The sequence below is a fragment of the Lepisma saccharinum genome, chromosome 25 (genome assembly GCF_977018435.1).
Source record: "Lepisma saccharinum chromosome 25, izLepSacc3.1, whole genome shotgun sequence".
In the NCBI taxonomy this organism is placed as follows: Eukaryota; Metazoa; Arthropoda; class Insecta; order Zygentoma; family Lepismatidae; genus Lepisma; species Lepisma saccharinum.
This window is the reverse complement of record NC_139253.1, coordinates 9295360-9319276: the sequence shown is the minus strand read 5'-3', so window position 1 is coordinate 9319276 and position 23917 is coordinate 9295360. Positions and strand designations below refer to the sequence as shown.

The window sequence follows — 23917 nt, the reverse complement described above, 5'->3', positions numbered from 1 at the left end:
CTCACAAAACTCTCATTGCACAATCTCTCCCGCCAACCGTTGTTTACTTTTGTAACATGTGAAGCAAACTCCTTGCCCCTCCCCTCTCAGTATCGGCGCTTCCCCAATAGCCAATATTTCCTTCGGAACCTTACACTGCAAGAAGTCCAATTCTACTACTGTTGCCATTTTAGTTCTTTTGAAACCAGATTTGCCCAAATCGCGAAACTTTTCGTTTCAAATAAGACGTATGTAGAGTAGATTTAGTCTTCATGTGTTTCCTAACTACTCCCACTCCCATGTTTCGCTAAATCCACAGAAATCTCATTTCGTATATTTTACGTTCCTTGCTACCTTTAAGGCTTTCGCTTTATAGGATAATCGTAATCGTGACTATGAGGATGCATGGCGAATTATTGAATTATTATTTTGTGTATAACCGAAATAATATTATATGTGTGAAATATAGAATTTTAGGTTGACATTTTTAGAAGGACAGCGGACCCCTTGACCATCCCCATCCCTCTAATCTCCTTCTCGCCCATGATGTCGAAGAAGGACAAAGAGGACTTTCGTAATCGCTGATATTTAGTGTAAATACAAAATATCACTTGGTAGTTTGCTTTTCCTCAGTGTGAGTTGACACCTTCAGAGTAAGATAGACCCGATTATGCGACTTAGCTCTTTTCTGTCAATTGAATATGGCAACACTGATCTGTATCCGGTAAGGATCACCGGCAACTGTGGCGGCTAAACAGGCATGGCAATAACCCGTCTTCTCCTCCCGCCGTAACAGTCTTTGCCGCGACGCGAAGTCTTCCTTGCGTGGGTTCAGGGCCCTTTCCTCATGTTGCCTCTGGAGGGTACCAGAACAGTTCTCCTCTTCGCTTTTGCCGGTGTCAGAAAAAATGTCAGTCTGCAATATTTACTTGCAACAATATTACCAGTTTATGTGTGTAATAATATTTTAAGACAGGTTCTTCAATTCTTTATATTTTCTTGTTAACTGCGGTTGAATACGTCAACAGAGCATCGATTGGCTAATTAATGTATTTGTCACCGCTTGTTTGTGCAATTATATTACCTGGACCGGAGAGGACGATGGGAGCAGTATCTATAATTTAATCTAAAATGTAATATAAATTACATGAATATATAAAAATGAAATATATAATTATTATATTTTATGTTAATTATATATATATATAATTTATATATATGAAAAGAGATTTAGAAATGTTGGTGGATTTAAGAACTTGCCCCCCCTCCTCTCCGAAATAAGTTCCGCCGTCCCTGATGACACTGTTTTATACGTATAATCAGGACACGCGTACTTTCGACGTGGCCTTAGGCCACGTCTCGTGCGCTCGCCGACGTGGTTCGCTTATTTGAAAAGTTTAGAACGTAACGTCACGCATGTACGGGCTCTAATGTGGTATTATTGTCTATTTTCTTAATAATAAACTGGGCAATTAAAGACCGTTTCAAGATAGTTAGTTAGATGTTTTATGTAAATGAATTCAATAGCGACACCTAATTGGAAAAGCAATATTTGCGTCTTTTGTAATTATCACATTTCTAACGTAATTGAAAAAATATTTATTTTCCGTCATTCCCCTCAAATACCTACCTTGCCTCTGTAATAAATTCAGACACTCGTATTTTGAAATACGAAAAGCCTAGTACAACTCAATTGCCGTATTTTTCGGGGTGGAAATAAACTTTTTCTTTAAGTTCCCTAGCAATGTCCGTTCCATGGGCGACAACAAGCACCGCAAACTCGCTAAAGAATTGTTTCTTATTATACCTTTAAACATTTAGTTAAAACAAGCACGATGTACATATTTTCGCATTGAGTATATCAATATCTAATCTTCTTATGTAGATGTCATCCTTGTTTGAGGCACCTTTTCAAAACTGGGAGTTCACTCATCTGTGTGTGATCTGTGAGAAATATAATGTATCTCGACAATTAAGAATTGAAGGAAACAATGTGTGCAAAAGAAATGCCCGTGGCAACGGTTGCTAAGCCGATTGAGCGATTTTTTAATTTTCTCGGCCTTTTGGGACGATTTCATGGGGTGGGGGTCGTAATCAGTTGTTTCTCGCCTCCGGGTATTTCTTCATGGAGAACATTTATGTCAGTGAGTGGTGGGATTTGGGCTATATATATATATATATTGGATTACTATTTTTTTACATGTACCTGTAAACATGTGTGTGATACGCCATACTGCATTGATGTGGCTGAAAGTTGCAGTGTTACATATTTATACCAATGCTTAACCAACGTTCAAAACAATACGTGTATGTGTGTGTGTGGAGGGCTTAAGCAATTACCCGGAGCACCGGCCCCTCGACAGCGCCAGACCAAGGCGTCTCGATTTAGTACAGCCAAATCCTTATTTCTATTACATGAATGTAAATATTTGTTTTATAAAGAGTTGGATTTGTGTAGAGAAAAAGAAATTGAAGTTACTTCTCAATGACCAATGTATAATGAACAATCATGTAGCAATTTCAGAGACTACTGTTATTTTGATATCAGCCTACAATATTATACGCGTTCTTTGATATTAAGCCATTGGAAACACAAGGCTATTATTTATTGTCGTTAAAACAGTAAATATACAGCAAGGTCATGTTTTTTATTGGACGAAGGTAGAAAGTAGTGGGATCAGGGTAAAAAGTTGAGGCGGGGGGTGACAGGGTGGACAGTTGGGGTGCCAAAAATCGACGTCACGTGGATGAAAATTTTATCTTGGGTCTTCCCTCTTTAATGTAAATATGTTTGACGATATTAAACTCTTATAAAGGATTGTAGGAATAAGTATAAACCGAGTATAATAATCAAAATCTCAGTCAAAAGTAACATGTGAAGTATTATGTTATTTTGTTGTGAAAGCTAATTATTGTAATTGCAATTTTTCAAAGGATTAGGTCCCAACTTGAAAAAAGAAACCTTGCACCCCCTGCAAACAGAAAGAAATCATTATTTATGCTTTACTAAGCTTTGACCCCCCCCCCCCAATCTCTGAAGAAATCGACGCCTATGAACATCACCCCTTCCCATAAGACAAAAAAATTGGGCCTCCACGATGGCGCAGTGGTAGTGTCGTCGCCTTGTAATCAAGGTGTCCAGAGTTCGATACCCAGTGGAGGCACATAGTCGTTTGGATCCCATTTTAAACTGTAGGTGTAGTTCCGATTAGCCTTCCTGTGCATAAAGTGGACCTAAAACACCAATTCAATAAACAATAATTAAAAAACAATTGAGTGAAACTCAATATGGCGGACATACGCTTGGAACACAGCATGTTCCCCCTAAGCCTAAATTGTTTCTATCATGACCAATTTACCCAGCCTCATTCCTTTACTTTTTATAGGGTGTTAAGGGACTTTTCAATCACCCTCCAGGCCCTTATATCTGACTTTGTCAACATGAGATCAAGAATTACACACAACACACACATACATTATATATATGTGCGTGTATACATATATACTGGGTGGTCCAAAAGTCCCGGAATGGTCACAATCGCGAGAAATACACTTCAAATCGGAAAACGAAAAGATACGTGTTTAATAAGTGAAAGAAAGCTATTCAATGATATCACACTTGATTCCCCCACACCCTGGGGGTGGGGCAGGGGGCAACTGTGAAATTTTAAATGGAAAACCCCATTTTGTATTGTACAATCGGAAAGAGGACTTCATTCAGAGTCCAACGAGCTATCAACCAACCTCCTAGCTCAATTAGGAACGGAGTTATGGTGATTTCAAATTATTGCAAAATAATAATAATAATAATAATAATCTGCAATTGCTTTCACTCTAGCTCAATTAGGGGCAGAGCGTCCCTTTGAAATTTTCACTTTTCACAATTTAAAATCGTTATATCTCCCTTCCTAATTGAGCTAGGAGGATGGTTGATAGCTCGTTGGACTTGGAATGAAGTCCTCTTTCCCATTCTACAATACAAAATGGGGTTTTCCATTTAACATTTGGCCCCAGCCCACCCCCAGGGGGCAGGGAATCAAGTGTGATATCATTGCTTTCTTTGACTTATTTTTTCATTTTACGATTCGGTGTGTATTTCTCACGATGTGATCGTTCCAGGACTTTGGACCACCCGGTATATCTGTGTGTGATGGCAGGTAGGTAGAGGGGGTCTTTGGTATTTTTTTTTTTGTGGGAGAGGGGGAGGAGGGGCAAGATTTGAACTGAAGAGACCCGTAAAAGTAAAAAAAGCTTACCATATACAGACAATAGGACTCGGAACATCAAGACTACCTGCATGGGGTAATACATAGAAATTGGTGTCTATATCAGCAGTTTTCAAATTTTTGAAACTGCATAGCCCTATTCACTAAAAGACAAGGCTGCGGAGCGTCAACAAATTTCCTGTGTCCACCAGAGCAAAATTGTATTTTTCCAGGAGAAAGGCAGTGTTCCTATGTATATTTCATAATACGGTATAAAAGAAAATACTCTTATACATCTGCATGGTACGCATATATAAGGAACCAGTGTTGTAATTACTGAACATGTGACGAATGTGATTTCATCATATCTATGTTTCTTAATGGTAATATGGAATTTTGTTTCCAGCAGTACTTTTTTCCTCCTTCATTCCACTTGCACATTCTTCTACTGTGAGTCTTTGAGTTTTCTAGTCTTCTGGTTTCGAAAGGCCTGGCTCAAAACATCCGCTGTGGAAGGAGTTTTGTTTCAGTCTTGAGCTACTGATCCATGCCAAATGTTCAACACCACAAACATGCAGACTTACATTTTTCTACAATTTCCCCGAATCAACTGAAGAGATGGTAAGAAACTGGATTAAATGTCATGATGCAATCATATGTTTTGAATTCCAACAATCGAACATTAAAGAACAGCATCAGGGAAAGGCCACAGTTATTATTATTACAGAAGTGGTCAACGTCGAGGCAACCACACACTTTCGGCAAAGATCCAATAGGCTGCACTTTCTTTTAGCTCCTAGTCGCTAGACAACTTTGCAAGTATGAAGGTGTGACTAGTGATTTTTCACGAAAAGCATCATGTAGCATACTTGAGAATCGCTGCTCTATATCAGTATATCAGTGTCTTCGGGAGATTTCACACCAAAGTAAAGAACAGTGTGGTTAAAGTAAAGATCAACACTAGTGGTGCCTTACTTCCACGAGTGGTGATTCGTTCAAAAACCCAAGCAACTGTGTCTTAAATAATCAGAACATAGTCAAAATGATATAGTTTTAAAATTTTGACATATTGTGCATGTTGATTCTTTATTACAGCATATATGCATAGTGTCTATGGGTACAATTTTCATCTCTCCACCACACATGGACAGTAGTTTGACTATTCTGCGAACTAGAGTCCATTGGACTGTGATACTCATCCAATACTCAGCAAGTGATGTAATCCCTAGGTGACAACAGCATCACTTTTAAGAAAAAGAAAAAAAAACTTGAATGATGCAAATTGTCACAGCTTCCAAAGAAATCATCTATCTGTACCTCAATAAGTGTGCCCTGGAATAAAACACGTAGAAATTGGGTGGTGCAAGAACTGGGATATATGCTGGGATTGGTTGTTTTTCAAGATCATCCAAGTCTTGAATTTTCTGGTGGACCCATGGGCGTAGTGTGTAAGTCACAGAGGATGATGAAGGGCCTTTCATTTGCCCAGACTGTGATATGTCATGTATGGTCTCTCGTGACAAATTATGACACACGACTTCCTTATTTATTGGTTTGTAAACTATCTTTATTTCCTTGTGTAATCTCATTAAGTCATTATGGACATAAGCATATCAATAAACTTATCTACCTATAAAAATAACATTGTCATTCTTTACAAATTCTGTTGCAATTTTGATGCGAAAAAACAATCTACCAGGTGTAGAAGTATGAAACCGGAATTTGTTTGCAAGAAGTAAACGGCTGGTGTTTGCAACTGAGAAACAATATTTTATTCAAAGTAAGCTCCATTGCTAGTTACACATTTCTCCCACCTTTCCGGCAGGTTATGAATGCCACGCCAAAAAAAAAGTTCTTCTTTTGAAGCGAACCAGTCCGCGAGCCATGTTCGTACATCTTCATACGAATTCAAGTGCTGTTCTGCAAGAGCGTGTCCCAGTGAGGCAAATAGATGATAATCTGAAGGAGCCAAGTCGAGAGAATACACCGCATGCTCTAGTATCTCCCATTTGAACGCCTCGATCGTTTCCCGGACCCATTTTGCTGTGTGTGGTGAGGCATTGTCATGGAGCAGGATGACCTTGTGTTGCCTTGATTCATATTCCGGCCGTTTGTCACATAATGCTCGATGTAAATTGATCATTTGCTGTTGGTAGCGATCTGCGTTAACGGTTTCACCGGGTTTTAGCAGCTCATAATAGATGACGCCCCGCTGATCCCACCAAACACAGAGCAGTGTCTTTTTTCCAAAGCGATTTGGTCTTGCAGTGGATGTCGATGGTTCGCCTGGATTCACCCACGATTTACGACGCTTAGGATTCTCCAAATATATCCATTTCTCATCGCCGGTCACTATGCGATGGAGAAACGACTTACTTTTGTATCTGGCGAGCAGCATTTGACAAGTGGTCTTGCGGGATCCTTGCTGTCTTTCATTCAGTTCATGCGGAATCCATTTGCCCGCTTTCTGCACCTTTCCCATAGCTTTCAACCGAAGAGAAACGGCTTTCTGCGTCACATACAATTGTTCCGCGAGCTCCTGCTGCGTTTGGGTATCATCTTCATCCAATAAGGCTTGCAATTCGTTGTCTTCGAACTTTTTCGGAGGTTTCCCACGTTCCTCGTTTCGCAAGTCAAAATCGCCACTTTTGAATTTCTTGAACCACTTGAAACACTGTGTTTTCCCGAGAGCATGTTCACCGTAAGTTTCGACGAGCATTCAATGCGATTCTGCGGCGGTTTTCTTCAAATGATAACAGAACACCAATGCTGTCTGCAAATCGTAGTTTGTAGGCACAAAACTCGACATGTTCCGGGTGTGCAACACCTTCCTCTGTCTGGCACTCGGGTTACTGTGTTCCGATATAACGTCCTCGGGAGTGGCGGGCAGCAGCTGGCGCTGCTTATGTGATCTACGCACCCTCCACTGCCGACTAGCACCATCTATTGGCCAATTCCGGTTTCATACTTCTACACCTGGTATATATTACTAGGCCATATTGGGGACATATACACCCAATATGGCCTAAACATTGCTTTCTAACAAAATCTTTACTGCACCCATGTTATCATTTGGAACAGACTCCAATCTTCAGTACACATACCGAAATGTTAATTCTACCTTCCCGACTTTGTACACCATTAGAAACAATCACAAACCTTAGGTAGGCCATATTGGGTGCAGGTACCTTACGAAATATCTTAAGTGTGTATGCCGCCCCCTAGAAAGCACCTATACATTATCCACCTTTAAAATTCAAGCCCTTTCCCAAAAACAAATCCTGTGTACGTTTCTGTAAAAGATCTGCATTGCGTACTGGTTAACAACAATAACTCATCATCATCTTTTGGAGATTCGTGTTTTGCTCATACTGTTTGTGAAATTAAGTCACATATGACAAAAATTATCATTTCTTTTGATTAAAGGGTTTGCTAATAGTAAACGTCAGGTGCAGAGTGAACAGACTTAGACTATTAAATTTGAATTTGAGAAAGAAAATTAAAGGATGAATGTTGAAAATGATTTTATAAAACCTACTTTGAAGTCACCTGGCCGGGTACAGTGGGATCCATGAGTATTACCATGCAAATTGTCCATGACTATTTTCATTAATTTTTCACTTACATCCTGTGTGTTTTTAATCGATGGATTTTTATGTATGCTGGTGCAGAAGTTGTCAACAGCTTGTTTTGAGATTTCATTTAATTCTTGAAGCTCTTATTGGATCAAATAAAGTGCACGAAGATGGCGATGGACAATTTGCACGGTAAAACTCATGGATCCCACTGTACACTCACAATAACAACCATGTCGGGTCAAACCAGGGAACTTCGGTGGAGAGTCCAAAGTCTGACATCGAGCAGCCAAGAGGTAGATTTTGATTTTCTTTTTTCATTACATACATATTAACTTCAATAATACTGCTTATTCCGTGTTGGTTGAGAACTCTGCACCTTGTAGTCTACGTGGATTTTTTTATCGTACGTTGGCAACACTGTTAGGGTGCGCTGGCTTTTCTTTACAGAAGGTCTTAAGGTGCAACATTTCCACTGTAGGTCATCTGTTTCATGTTTCAGGCAGCCTTTCATTTTATTATGACATGATTGGTCTTATTGATATAACTGAACACATGAGGCAACACCATTTTGCTGCAACTTTTCTGTAACCAACTGGTTTCTGACAATGTCATCAACCACACTCACGGAAAGCTGCACTGCATGTGCAATTTACCATTTTTTTTTGTCAGTGACATTTACCTCTGTTGAGGCAGTCAAGGGACACTTGGTCATGGTGCATCTTCCATACTGTTCTGCTTCTCACAGAATTTCTTGTGGCAATCAGAATTCAGTGCATGCATTAGAGCATTGTTCCAGTGAGCTTTTGTATCATTTTGTGTTTCCACGATTGTTTTCTCATGTCTCACAGAAAACTTGACTGTCCTTTGTTTCCATTTCAAATCAATGTTGGGGACCCCGTATATCTGTTGATGGCCTCTAATGCAAAGCTGAATTAGCGGAGTACTTTAGTAAAATGTTTAGACATTTATAGATGTGTTGATGTTCTTCTTGAAGGTTCGCATAACCACTTTCTGTACATGCAAAATAATGTAACAATTATTTCTAGTGGTTTATATTTGATTTTATTTGTGACATTTCGTTCTGGTTTCGCAGAACTTTTTCAAGCTACACATACAACAACACAACCTCACACCAGAAGTGTATGAGTGACTAGCCATGCGAGGTTGTGTTGTATGTATAGCTTGAAAAAATTCTGGGAAACCAGAATGAAAAGTTGCAGATAAAATCAAATAAAAACCACTAAAAATAACTGTTAGAATATTTTGCATAGATCTGTTGCTCTACTACAACACAAACACTATCTCTTTTTTCTTTGTTTAGGAGCAGTCTCCTTACTTTTTATTCCCCTCCCTATAGATCTCATCTACTGATTGTCACATGCTCCTTAACAGCATGGAGTAAGATCTTGGTATTGGTTACTGATCAACCACACCTCTGCTTGTTGACAAAACTGGTGTCTCTAGAATATAACCATTTCCTGCTTTTGCAGGGTAAACTGTCCTTTCACTAAAGATTTCATTTGCTGTAGTTGTAGCATTCGGTCTCTTAGCATACGAGCAGATAAAGTTTCTTCTCAGACATTCTCACTTTTATTGATAAGCCGATTAGTGTTTGGCCTTGGCACATGGTTGCATCTGATAACACATACGCGGAACAAGATGACTACCAATACCCACTGAACATTTATCAAGATGTGTGAAAGATGCCATTAATTTCTTCAGGTTTGTTTCACAAGTGACATGCCGCATTATTTGGGTGTGAAATGTGGATTAGTGTGTACACACACACATTGGTTGATTTAGCAAGGGGGGGGGGGGCACGTGCCCTTTCCAAAATGGAAGACCAAGTAAAGTATTTATAGCATGAATATTGATAGCATTATAATGAACAATGTTCAAGCGATCCTTTTTCAGACATTAAAAGAATCCATACAATTATCAGGACTACAATTCCTAGTCACTTAAGTAAGTTGACACCGGAGATAAAACCTGGGATTTGTTGGTTACAAGGCAATAACCTTAAACGATGGGCACAAAGCAAGATACCAATATTTCCCATGTTTATGTCAGTTTCACCTGCTGAAATGAATTTTTAAGCTTACCCTTAGTATAATCAATTTTAATACAAATCGCTAAGAACTACAAAAATTTACTAACGTTATCACCTTATAATGAAAGAGTGCTGGTGGAAGTTCAGATTCCACTTTGAAGGTCCAGTCCCGATTAGTTTAGGACTAGAAATTGGAATTAGCCCTTGTAATTGTCCTGACATAAATATATTATTCTCACACGTGTACGCACACACACAAACAAATGAGGCTGAGTTGGTATGAAAAAAAATGCATATTATATTTCCAGTGTTACGATGTATTGCTATGATATGCTAACAGCATATCTGTGGCCCTCCCAGAAAACAAAATCTAGATCTGCGCATGCACGCACACACACACACATACACACACACACAAATACATACATTCTACCTTTGTAGTTAGGATAATTAGCTGAAAATGTTTTCCATATAGGGCAATTCCACTGAGCAACATGCAACACAGCAGATTCAACCGATACTGCAAAACTACAAATAGTATGTATGACAGCATAAGCCTACAGAATGGTTCTTCATTCTTCAGTGAAATTGTACCCTCACACTTGAATGAAAAGCTGTTTTTCTTAATACTATAAACTTTTTAAACAGAAGCTATTCCAATGTCGCAAAGTAAAAGTGAAGTAAATAAATATGGATATCTTAACTGATGCATGTGGAATGAACTGCAATTCTAAATTCAATTAAAATTTTTGGTGTTGTATCTCTTTCCTCTTTAACACAATCAATTGTGAACAAAACTGAACAATTGCAACACATGTTTTACTGTGTTGACAAGTTGTGTTCCCAGAATTAGATACACTGGTAAAGGAAGGATGCAGCTACCAGATGGATCTACCAACTTTGGTAAGTTCATGCAATGATGTGAGTAAATATATTCTCTCTCCTTGTACAGTAATACAGAGACCTACCTAAATAATTTTTTTATCTTTTCTTCTTGAATTGAAAGAGAATGAAGACAAACAGCAAAATGAATCCATTGTTTAATAGCACAAATCTTCAAATACTACAATAACTCTACATTTTAAAATGATTTTGAAAAATAAAAAAATAAAACTTAACCTCAGAAAAAGTTTCAATGTGAAACTTTGCAATGTGATGCTTAGGAAAACTTTTTTTTTTTCATTATTCATACATTTCATATGTAACTTTCCATAACACAACACAAATGATCTTTATGTACACCCTGATGGCCTGTCGTCCGCAGAAGGTTGGAACTACAGCTCTATATGCACCCATTTGGTCTATGAAAAATGGCAGTGATGAATATCTGATACATTGAAATGAAAAAGACAATTTATTGCAGCCAGAACAGCACTTTTTTTCAACAATACAGAATTTTTTACCTTTAGTTCTTGAAAATATAATCACATGTTGTTAAGTGTTACAATGTCAAATATAAAAAAGAGAACATTTAAACTCAACTCCTGCTCTTTTATTTTTTATTATTTTTTTTGGAACAAATAAAAACTAATTCTTCTGTATCAAGATGTTCCGTTGAAATACAATGTAGGGACTTACCAAGGCAGAATCACAGATAAAAGTATTTGCCCCTTCTCCTTTTATTGTATCTGCTTTCACTACATGAGAAATAACATTATAAAAAATCAAATGCTTTCTGTTTTGGTCAAGCACACATATTCTTGCTCACTTTGTTCGCTGTACGCCAAGAAATTAATTGTGCTTTCTTCCCGTTCCGTCTCCTACACTTGTATTATTTATAAATAAAATAAACACTTTCTTCCCAATATGGTAAATACTCAAGATAAACATCAATCAGTAACTAGTCATCTCTCCACATAATGCACATAAAGCTAGTCTTTACTATTTAAGTAAGTTATCCTCTGATTGGCTTCCCCAATTGATCTTCTCTTGCCGTGAGCATTTCTCCATGTATCTCAAGCACAAAGACAACAGCAATTCTGTAAGGTCACATTACAACTCATTTATGAAAATCATGGACTGCATTGAATTATGGGAACCAGATTTTGCAGCATGATTAGCTCTAGCCCTACCAATTTATTCATGAGGTATGATACAAATTTTCCTCTGCACAACATCAGATGCCTAACAAACACACCAAAGAAATGAAAACTTCAGCACTGAAATGTAACCTTCCACACTAATATGAATAATACATACACGTAATTATGTACAATTCATTCAGTATTTCATACCCTGCACCTTGAAGACTTTTCTAATTTTACTCCCAAGTATCGACTACTGAAAGCACCCCTCCCCCATACTTTCCTTTCATCATCCACGTTTCTCGCTGAAAGACTTCCGAGGTGCTCATCATTTTCGGAAAAGCTTAAACTTCAAATTGCTCTCACGCTCGCCACCTCACACGCACTGGTTCACTTCTAACCTCTCTGTGGGCGGGATGCTGTTGCAAACTTCTTTTGCTGCAGGGGAATCTTCAGGAATAGGTTCCGTTTCTGGTTCTGGTTCTAGGAGCTTCTCTACAACTGGAGCAGGTTCAGTTTGTTTGAAATCCTCAACAGAGAAATTAGAGTTTGAGTCTTCACCTCCACACTGTACAACAATGGAATTGTTGGGAGATTCATCACCCTGAAACAAGAATGTTATGTAAGTACAATGACAATGACCTACACTGAGAATTATGAATTAATCAAGGTGAAATTTAGCGACAGACATACTGATCCAATATATACTGCCATCAGTTGCTAGCCAGACAAAAAGAAGTGAACATTGTGACAGTGCAACTGCTTTTTTGTTTTCAAGATATCTGTTTCATTTTATCATGTTTTTGGCCCAAATCTTCTCCTTCCTATTAATGAAGCCATATGGGGTGAAAAAGAGAGGTATGTGCCAAAAGTAATTATTACTTGTATGAAAATGTTGGCACATGGTGCAAGTTATACTCAATCCAATAATGATGCAGTTTATGAAGCAACATCAATGCCCAGACTGGGACACAAACCTGGAACCTTCTGTAGTGAGATCATTTGTCACCAAAGTGGCATATAAGTATTATTCATTTGCAGTGAACAAATTCAATTAGGAAGGCAGGAAGCAAAACTTTGAATGACATTTACACTGCTCATCATACATTACAGAATAAAGAGAAAACGTGGCACAGAAACAAAATAAACACATGGGACAACACTATAACTGCGAGCCTACTATGATAGCATGGATTACAATTGCATTCCGAGGGCATGTGAAAGAGCAGTTGTGGTAGTGTTACCCCAGTGTACTTATAGTGTACTAATCCCTGGTGTGGTATATAAGGTGGCCCTACATTGTTGAGCCAAACACTTCTGAAGTGTAGAGGAGAAAGCTACTACCTAACGAACTCTCTCGCCTTCTTAAAACCGAAGGTTTATGGCTGCAGCAACACAGGCCTTCCATATGTCCATATCCTGAGCAAGATCTATACACCCTTTTCCATCCCTACCGATTTCCTTTAGGTCCATCTCAACGTTCTCTCTACATCTTCATCTTGGCCTTCCTACTGGTCTCTTACCATCAGGTTTCCCAAGTATCCTGTAAACTCTTCTTTCCTCTCCCATTCATGCCACATGGACTGCCCACCCAAGTCTTCTCCTGTCTCCTCATCCCTTTTAGGTCCAAATATTTTCCTAAGGATCTTATTTTCAAATACTCTCAATTTATGTTCCTCTTTCAATGTAAGGAACCAAGTTTCGCATCTATATAATACTACAGGCAAGATTACTATTTTGTATATTTTAGCTTTTAGTTTCTTAGATATTAAAGGAGAAGACAAAAGTTTATGAAGAGAAAAGTAACATGCATTTCCTGAAATAAGCCTGCTTTATTTCCTCTTTAATATCATTTTCATTTGTTAGTATTACTCCTAAGTATTTGAATTTGGAAACTGGTTCAAACAAGTTGTTATCAATAATTAGATTTTAATCATTACCTAACATTGGTTTTGGCCTGTAAGGATATCTTTAGTTTTCTCTTTGCTAACATCCAAACCTATCTCTTTAGCTGCTTTGAAAAATATTTTAGCATTATTCTTAATTGTATTTACATCATCCCCCAGTAAGTCTACATCATCTGCATATGCTAACAGCTGAGTCACACCGTTTAATATTAGTCCTTCGTTAGTTTCTTTTACCTTCCTAACAGCATATTCTAAGGCAAAATTAAAGAGCAATGGAGAAAATGTATCTCCTTGTTCTAACTCATCATGGATTGTAAATTTGTCAGACACATTAATACCTACCCGAATTTTACTCTCTGTTTCACTTGTGCACACTTTTATCATATTAACAAGTTTCTTAGGTATTCCAAACTTGACTAAAACATTATATAATTTATCGCCTTTGACTGAATCATATGCTTTTATGAAATTAATGAATAGCTGACGGACATTTGATTATATTCCCACTTTTTCTCAAGTGTCTGTCAGGATAAGGCCGGCAAGTTGAAATGGTCAAAAATGGCAACAGAACACCATTTGTCAGGTGAGTTGCAGCAGCATGCCATTAGGAGGTTACAAGCAAGACAAAGACAGGCTGACATGGCTAGTTGCCTCAAATGTCCTTCCTTAGGGGGTCAGCAGGCAGTGCAACAGGTTCCAGAGCACAAAATGCTTTGCGGAGGTGCAATGGACATGCATGTAACAGCAGGCATGAATGACCATCATAACAGTTTGTGTAGCCAAAAAAAAAAACACAGGTCTGCCATAACAACCCAATGCATGCAGACATTTTTCTGACATGGAACTCTTTGTATCAACAAGCACGGTTTACTTTGAGGTCAGAGACAGTAGACCTATTGTCAAGATCACGTGCTGTGGTCTAATAAACTCCATCTTAAATTCATTACATATTAAAGTTCCACGAAGCATAGCCAGGCTGACTGAGACCAATGGCATGAGAAGTAAAACACAAATAGGACGTGAGAATGCTCAGGGAGAGTGATAGGCTTCATCAAGCAGTAGAAGGTAGCAGGAAAAGAGTTGGGAGAGAGTAAAAACAGGGGGAGGGAGGTGAAGATGCTTCAAGATGTTCCCCTCAAGAATGAAAGGAATGAAGTCAATTGAGACCTCTGTGCCTTTGAGGCTAATGCATGAATGCAAAGAAAATAGAATTTGTGAGAAGACAATTTTTACCTGCGAAGAAGTCTCATCTCCCAGTTTTGGTTTCTTACAAACACCATCCAAGGAAGAGTCCGATGGTCGCTTTTTGGCAATATTTCCTGATTCTCCCGAAGACTGGACCGTCACAGCATTCGTACCATTCCGATGAAGAGGTGAATTGGCATTAGGGGTGGTGCTTCCCTGCAATACACACAGAAAGCAGCCATCAGGAGCGAACATAAACAATGCAAAGGAGCAAAAACATACAACAGATACAAAACTCCATGATATAAAAACTATTTTACATAAGTTATAGTTTAGGTTGGTTGCTATTCACTCACAATACTCTAATGAAGCAAAAGGACATTAAAGATTTTCAATGCTGTACACAAAAACCTACATATTTCCACAACATGTATATTACAGACATATTTCTACAACACGTATATTACAGCTAGATAGTAATGTTTTTTTTCCCATCTAAGGTATCGTCTTTCAGATGAAGTGGTTTGAAGGATTTACTCCTACAAAATACAGGTTTCTAAGTCTGAAAGAAATATATAGGTGGTCTGCATTTTGTGACATTAAGGAAGATTGCACATAGGAAATGTCTGAAACAATATGACAATAAAAAAATTCCGGCAACATAACGAATAAAGTTAACCTTCCATACAAGTTTAGATTCTAATCCTACACTAAAATACTTGCAGAATTGTATGGAACTAATTTGAGTCAATTAGGCAGTGTGTTTGTAATGGTGGTAAATTACAGGCTGTCAAAAGCCGTCTCAATAGAATACATCTATCAACTACGATGAAAAATTTAGATACGCCATTTCTTGATCTGATTTTAAGAAAGCTGTAAAAACAAGTGAATTACTACAGTGTGTTCTTATCTGTCTGTGTATTTTAATCACACTTAATAATATTATTCACATCCAAAAGGTCATTTTATGAAAAGGACTATTTTTTTTAACGAGTCAAAAGCTACTTTACTATCAGGTTTAATGTTGAACTCCTACTGTCCATGTTAAATTTTCACTGTGACATGGTTGTCACTTACCTCAAGCACTCATTCCAAAACTGTTATGAATTGATAATATTTCTTGTAAACTTTTACAAAACAACATATCCACTCAAATTTCTTCTTTTTTTAATAATAATAATAATACAAAAAAACATTCGCAACACATTTTTCAAACTGACATATCCTACTCACAAAAGAAACATCCCCAGGCATGCAGGGTTCAGGTATCACGTGTGTATGTCACCTAGCAAAGCAAGAAGGTTTAGTCTTACAAATGCCACTACATCTTAATTATGTCTGAGAAATTTATAACAAGGTGGTTTCTCTAGGATAATTAGAATTCAAGTATTTTCAAGTAGAAATTTTTAAAAATTAACAACAATAATAATCAAGACTAAAAATAACATTTAAAAAAAACAAATTAAGTAAATTTAAAATATTGCAGTAATGACTTTCTGGAGTTCAATAAATTGTTTGTATTGACACAACAATGAAACTGATAATTCTCTGAACATTCTGCATTAGCATGCAGTGATTTATTATTTAGTGATTAATATGTATACTTAACCTATACTAAGTTTTGAGAGAGCACCTCCTCTCTCGTCTTCAGAAGAACAAATTTATTTCTGCCAGTGGTGGGGATCAAACCTACGACACCTGTTATTTTACTACAAATACAGCATGCTAACAAACTACCTCATTTCTATACTAATTTTTTGCTAAACTTATGCTACTATTTCTATTTTCTGAGGATAGAAGACCATATTTGATTCTACATTGGGATGATTAAGGCTTTTGGGTCACTGCTATGAAGGATTGTCCTTTGATTTCCTGTTTTCAATTTGGTTCTTTACGTTCCACTGAATTCTATGGGATTCATTCCATGCACGCTCGGCTTTGTTCAACCTATTTCACCCTTGTGAATGCATGTGTGCTGCTTGTGTTCGCCTATCCTCTTCTCTAGAGGACATCCAGATTATCCTATGTAAGCTCGCCCACATTCACATGGTATGTTACATTCAGTTTTTGCTAGCTTGTATTTGGTTTACTGGTATGGTGTTAGATAGTAAGAATCTTATATTATCTTACTGCTGAATGATGTCCTAAGTTGGATTTTGAACCAATTCTGCTTATTTATTCCAATAAGACAGGGAAGTATGCTATGCATACTGCACCTTTTAAGTCAGTCTTTGTATCTCACCGTTTGTCTGCTAGGCTGTGGGTGGCTCTCTCAGTCATGGTTGGCAGATACCCATTGTATCCTGTTCTTGTCCAAGTGTTGGCAGATTTTAGCAGATTCTTCTGGCCCTTGAGCTTAGGCAGTGGATTATGGTATTCTTTGTACTCTTGGGGTGGTTTGATTTGTAGCGTATGTATCTATCTCCCAGTGTGTGCTGGCTTTCGATACACAGCTGTTGATATTTGATTTCCAGATCTATCCACTAGGATATCTACCAAAATTATGGATGAATGCTATTCAGATGCTGGAGGAAATCTGGTAGTATGTAGTCTCCATGTATCCATATTATGAATGCATCGTCTACATACCTAACCCATGTCTTAGGCTTTCTGGTGCTTTGGGTGAGGACTGTGTTCCATGTATATGCTGATAAGTATTGGTGATAGTGGTGAACCCATTGTCATACTCTCGTTGGTAGGAGCGTCTACAATTCCTGGTCAGCAAGCACCCTGTTATAATAGACATGCATGACAAATTTTAGCCAGGAGAATTGATTTCAATTTTTTTTAGTGATCAAGGCTCTGCTTCTTCAAACGTAAGAAGGTTTTTATTATAAGTTTACTTATATCTGGACAGCTGTGTGTCCAGATATAGGAGCAGACTATGGGGGGTTATGGTGACAGTGTTGTTAGATACTGCCTGAGGTGTGTGAATGTGTATAAAAACAGAGTATTACCAAACGTAGTACATGTTCACTCATTTTTTTTTAATGCTAATGCTTTTCTTATTTCTGGAAAAAGTAATCAGTGAACGTTGAAAAATAAAAGCCTTAAGGTTCCATGCTGTACTCGTAAGTGTAAGTGGACTTGGAAGGGAGGGAGTTATTTAAACAAAAGAAGAAGCAAAAAATTCAGACTTTGTAGTGATTAAATGCACCAGATTATGTTCTTCTGCCTAATTAAGTTCCCTTAAATAAGACTAATTCATTTCTTCTAAATAACCTATATCCCCTACAGACTGTAAAATTATGAATATGTAATTATTTTTCACAAGATGATCAACTATTCACTTGCTGCAATTACTCATTTCAAGGTCACCAGAAACGAACCTGCACCTACTGGTACATGAAAACTAAACCACTTATAATAGAAATTAGGGATGGGCCGATATGAAATTTTGGCCGATACCGATAAAGTACCGATATAAAATTTGCCAATACCGATAACCGATATTCTACCGATCCGATATAAAATTAGAAATGGTCCTTGAAGAACCTGAAATGATCATTGATCTCCTTAATAAATGTGTTTCAAGGTGACTGCAGTGCAAAATAAGTTGAATATTTACACATTTACTTTTTTAGGAAGAAGGGCATGGAGATTATCCATAAAAATTACAACAAAATGGCAGAATTTTGCACTAAATTATAAGATATTTATCAATATATCGGATCGGTAAAATAATCGGTAATTTTACCGATAAACCGATACACCGATATGCCTATATCGGCCGATACCGATAGAATACCGATTAATCGGTCCCATCCCTAATAGAAATATAAAAACAAATGGTGTATGTACATACTTTTACTTGCCATTTAATTCAGTGACTATTTATTCCTTCAACAAATCTACTTTTACCGAAACATGGGATGTGGTACTGTGACATTTCTACAGAAATAACACATATTAAATTAAACTGTAGTGTTTTACAGAATTATAAACTAAGGAAAACAGAATGATCCTAGGACAGAGTTCATTTACATAAAATGATGAGAAATCAAGAACAGAATATAACTTTCAATCCAGTGTGGCAAAATTGCAGAATTTACCACATCCTATGTAAGCTGTAAATTGTATTTAGATCTTGCTTCACATTACAAGTGATTTTAAAAGATACAAATGCAGCGGCAATGCAGTGGTGCATTCTGAAAATTTGACCAGGTTTCTCCCACCAATTTCTATTTCTTATATACATTTAGTATATATTTAGATAATAATATAAATAAAACATCAATGCAGGCATGCAAGTAAAACAAAAACAGAAGTCTGAAAACTTCAAAATTTTCAGCAATTTCTATACATGTGAAAAAAAGTTTACTGGCGGTAATGCAATAACCAACGGCAGCTATTGCTTTTTTTTTCTCTTAAGCCCGCATCACACGGAACTGGATTTCCAGCAGGTATGCCCTAGTTGGCACTGGACTTGCTATCAATTTGCTAGTTTTCGCCTCACACGATACTTATCAGTGTACTTGTCGATAGACTTTTGTTCCCATGCGAGGGAAGTTGTAATGGCAGTCGTGTGAGATGTAAACAATGTATCACTTCACATTTTTAAAAGCCGATAACTATTCAACAGAGAGGAATAACGTTTCGTATAAAACGTTATTAGGTACAAAACAATGGCGCTGCTTAAATACATACTTTACAACGTTTACTGTACACGTATGGAAGAATATTTTAGTTGTCTCAAATGTAAACACTGTGCACTCGGCATAGATGGTGTAACTCAACGTGCCTTTCATGCTGTATACGTTATACATTGCTGGAGTAACACTCGGAAACCACCGACAAAAATGCTCCTTTGCACACTCACAGATTATCTTCACATGGTGAGACTTTGCTCTGATTGACTGTTCCACAGAATCCAGTCGAGGAAAGCAAGGAGCAATTAGAACATGGCCTATTCCTCCCAGTCAAGCAGTCAGCCAGGCGGCCATGATTGCTACCTAGAAAGTTAGTTCAGCACCAACTAGGGCATTCCAACTAGAAATCCAGTTCCGTGTGATAGGGGCTTTAATGTTTTCTGTCCTTTTTTCCCTTCATATTATTGGCTACAAAAATTTTTAACACACTTCAAGTAGAAAACAGGTTTACTTTCAAAACTTAAAAAGAAGAAATTTGTTGGGTAGCATTAGTTTCACTTGCAATTTTTATAATTTTAATGACACCATTCATAATTGGGAAATGACACATGCGGTAGTAGATAAATACCGAGAAATAGTACTCACTTTTTCCTCAAAACTGTTTTATTTGTAGTTCTATTAATTTCAGTGGCTACTGCCACCATCCTCGTTGGAACTTGTACAAAACAAGTACAAATAAAACAATTTCGCGGAAAAAGTGAGTACTATCTTCTCAGTATTTAATGACACCAGATGTGAAATATAAAAGTAACCAAGAAATTTCTGCCAGTTTCTGATGATGTTGAACATCACATACTCTGCACTCTGCAATTTCCAAGGTTAGGCAAAGAAGACAACAGTCGGCTGTTGGTGGTTGTACATAGGAGACAGGTCATTGATACTGATGTAGACTATATTTGACTTGACAGGACACTTTGTGGTGTCTGGAGTTGTCAGGTGAAAATTCGACAGATGGTTCTTAGTTAAATATATATATTAGGGATGGGCCGATATGAAATTTTGTCCGATACCGATAAAGTACCGATATAAAATTTACCGATACCGATAACTGATACTCTACCGATCCGATATAAAATTAGAAACTGTCCATGAAGAACTTGAAATGTTCATTGATCTCCTTAATAAATATGTGTTTCGAGGTGACTGCAGTGCAAAAGAAGTTGAATATTTAGGCAATTACTTTTTTAAAAAGTAGGGCATCGAGATTATCCATAAAAAATACAACAAAATGGCAGAATTTTGAACTAAATTATAAGATATTTATCGATATATAGGATCGGTAAAATAATCGGTAATTTTACCGATAAACTGATACACCGATATGCCTATATCGGCCGATACCGATAGAGTACCGATTAATCGGTCCCATCCCTAATATATATATATATATGTATATTGTCTTATAAATTACAAGGTTTGCACTTGAAAAGCATAGAGAAGTTTTGATCATCTCTGAAATGTAACAGTATACAATCAAGCCCAATTTTAGGTACTTATCAATATTTGTGGACGAAGTGTCTTGTGCACCGTCACTACTCCTATTTAGTTTTGGAGGCATTATTAGTAATAGCTTTCACTCACCCCCACAGCAATAATGGTTAAAGTTTTACTTTGAATGAATTCTCAATTGTACATTACCCGTTGTCTATCTTGCACCATTTTCTCCTGTCTTCAGGGGAACCAATTCCTTTTTGACAGATTTGTAGTAAAAATCACACGTCCATAGTAAGCACGATCCCCACCCCCAATTAATTGTTCACCTGAGACGTGAAAATGCTCTCTCAAAACATACTGACAGAATATAAAATAGGTCAAAAGTCAGACAATCGTTAATGGACAATTGATATTGCATGTTGTTTACATTGATGCATATGTATACACCTGACATACACTTTCTCAAAATGACTCAAACAATCTCAACTGTGTGTAATAATATCTTACCTTTTTGTCTTTTTTCCATATACTAGGCGAAAGATATTGGTGCAGTTGTTTCCTGTAACATATAAATACGCCATAAAGAGAACTAGTCAAAAATCAATATACATGTATTTGAACAATAACACGATCAGACAAAATCATGATACATTATACAATACATTCACTGTTTGACTTATTTTTTCACATTAAACTACTTTATAAAACTGTGAAAAACACTATATTCAGACTAGTCTTTCCTGATCTTGCATGATTATTAACTTTAGTACAAAATCCTTCCTTGTGAATCTATAAATTGAGGTACTCAAGTTTCTTTGGTATCCATATTTGACTTGGTACAAAAAAGTTTTACGAGTTAAATATACATTTTAACCATACAAAATGGTAGCACACTTATTTCTTGATCACTTCACCACCTTCCCCACCACAACAGATGCATTGACAACCTCTGACCATGATGACAGAGAAGTTTTACTGTAAATAACATTCATTTTATTATTACTGAAGCCTATAAATAGGAGTAAAATTCTGCCTACTTATAGAGAATTGGTAAAAATCAATTTTTGTCATGTTCTAAACTATCATACTTGGGGAAGACAAATATTCTAAGTCTAATCAATCTAGATATACAGTGGAACCCCGATTTTACATTTTCCCACATTATGCATTCAATCTTGAAGTTCGCAACATAGCAAAATGTTATACAATTTTATATGTTAATATCGATTTTACATTTTCCCACAGTTTTAGTATCTTCAGCTTGATCTCTTGCAAAACGTAAAATCAAGGTTCAACTGAATACTGTTTCATAATTAGGGGTACGATTTGTAAGTATGCAGTAAAAATTTTACAAATTAGATACGTTAAATGAATTGCCAATACAAAGAAATAAGCATTTCTTGAACAAAATTCACAGAGAATGAATGTTACTTTACAGCATCAATCATTCAATTGTATGGTAGTATTCCCAAAAATCCATAAAAGTGGGAATATGACCATAAGAATTATGCTACTTCTCTCCATTGCCAGTGCATAATGTTGGGTTGAAAAGGAATATGGTGCACGTAATTACTCACTATATATATATATGCAATTCTATGCACATCAAGTTAAACTTTACGCTAACCTCACAAGAATTTTCCCAAGGGGACAAACATGACAATATGCAAAAATTCACTCACTAATCACAACTTTAAAGTCTAAAAAAAATTTGAAAAGCCTCTTTTCCGTTACTGCATCCACAAGAAAAATAAGTATGTGGCTTAAAATATAATGAAAAGCAGAAAGCGAAGAGAAATAAAATGAAAAAAATAATATTTTTCCACAACCACAAACATATTTGTTATCAACTGGCCATAGGAGAGATAAAAAGAGGCAAGCAAGAAGACTGATGAACAAAAATAAATTAAAATTAATGTCAGAACGTAAATGTTTTAACAGTTTGTTTGCTAACAACTTACACACTATGTTTATGTATTGTTTCAAAGTATTAATATTGTATCACTTCAAAATGATGCATATCTATAGTACTACGGAAAGAACTTTTTTTTTTAAATAAATGAAAGTTATATATGTAACTCTAAACAGAAAGTTATGTTCTGGTAACATGTTGCCAAAATGACAAAATAAATGCTCTTTAACATATCTTGACCGATACAATTTTGACTGCAGCTCCTAGGGAGTGCCTACTTCACAGAACAGGTGATTCTGACAGATCAAGCATAACCTTTATTAGAAAAAGAACTTTCCCTTCTGTCTTCGAGTAAAATTTCTGTTAAAACAACGAAAATCAGCATGTACCTTTACCTCTGGTAATAAAGAAGCTGATGCTGGCAACTTTCCATGGAAAATAACAACTTACTTGAATGAAAATACTACACATATCATAATTTTTAAATGGCATACAATTTTAATGCCATATTAGAAATGAATGATTACTTTGCAAATGAGCATTAATAGTATGTGATAAAATATGTATAAAATGTACTGTAGAAAAATGTGTAGAGCAAACCAGAACTTAAAGCTGTGGCCCTGGCCATTGCTCTACCTACTGGATTATCAAGCAACATTGACAAAGTCAATGCTTGCTCTGTAGTTCTCGTATTGAGTTTTAAGTACACTTTATGAACAAACAGGTTAATTAGGACTGGACCTATGATATAAAGTGGGATCTGAACCACTATGAGCCTCCACTGGGGTATCAAACCTAGAACCCCTTGATTAGAAGGGAACGGCATTACAACTATGTTCTGCAGCTCAGTTGGTAGGGTATGATATGCCACACACCCACGTTGAAGTCCTGGTTGAGCCTGCATAGTATATTTTTGTTTGAATTTCTACATGATAAATTTCCTGGGTATGCCAAAAATGTAAGGTAATGTACAGTGTTATCCATAAGTTTGTGA

At 36.8% G+C, this 23917-nt stretch overlaps 1 protein-coding gene across 4 annotated transcripts in view; it reads right to left on the bottom strand.

Annotated features, from left to right (window-relative positions):
* Positions 1-10839: 10839 nt before the first annotated feature.
* hrg (poly(A) polymerase hiiragi) overlaps positions 10840-23917 on the bottom strand; it is a 63534-nt gene continuing 50456 nt past the window's right edge. For all 4 annotated transcript variants that reach the window (XM_083112099.1, XM_083112098.1, XM_083112096.1 and 1 more), the window contains exons 12-14: positions 21519-21570; positions 14977-15144; positions 10840-12440 (exon numbers count right to left, since the gene is read on the bottom strand). In XM_083112099.1, the coding sequence (XP_082968225.1) occupies positions 12213-12440; positions 14977-15144; positions 21519-21570 (448 nt within the window). In that variant the 3' untranslated portion in view covers positions 10840-12212. The remainder of the gene's footprint in view (positions 12441-14976; positions 15145-21518; positions 21571-23917) is intronic.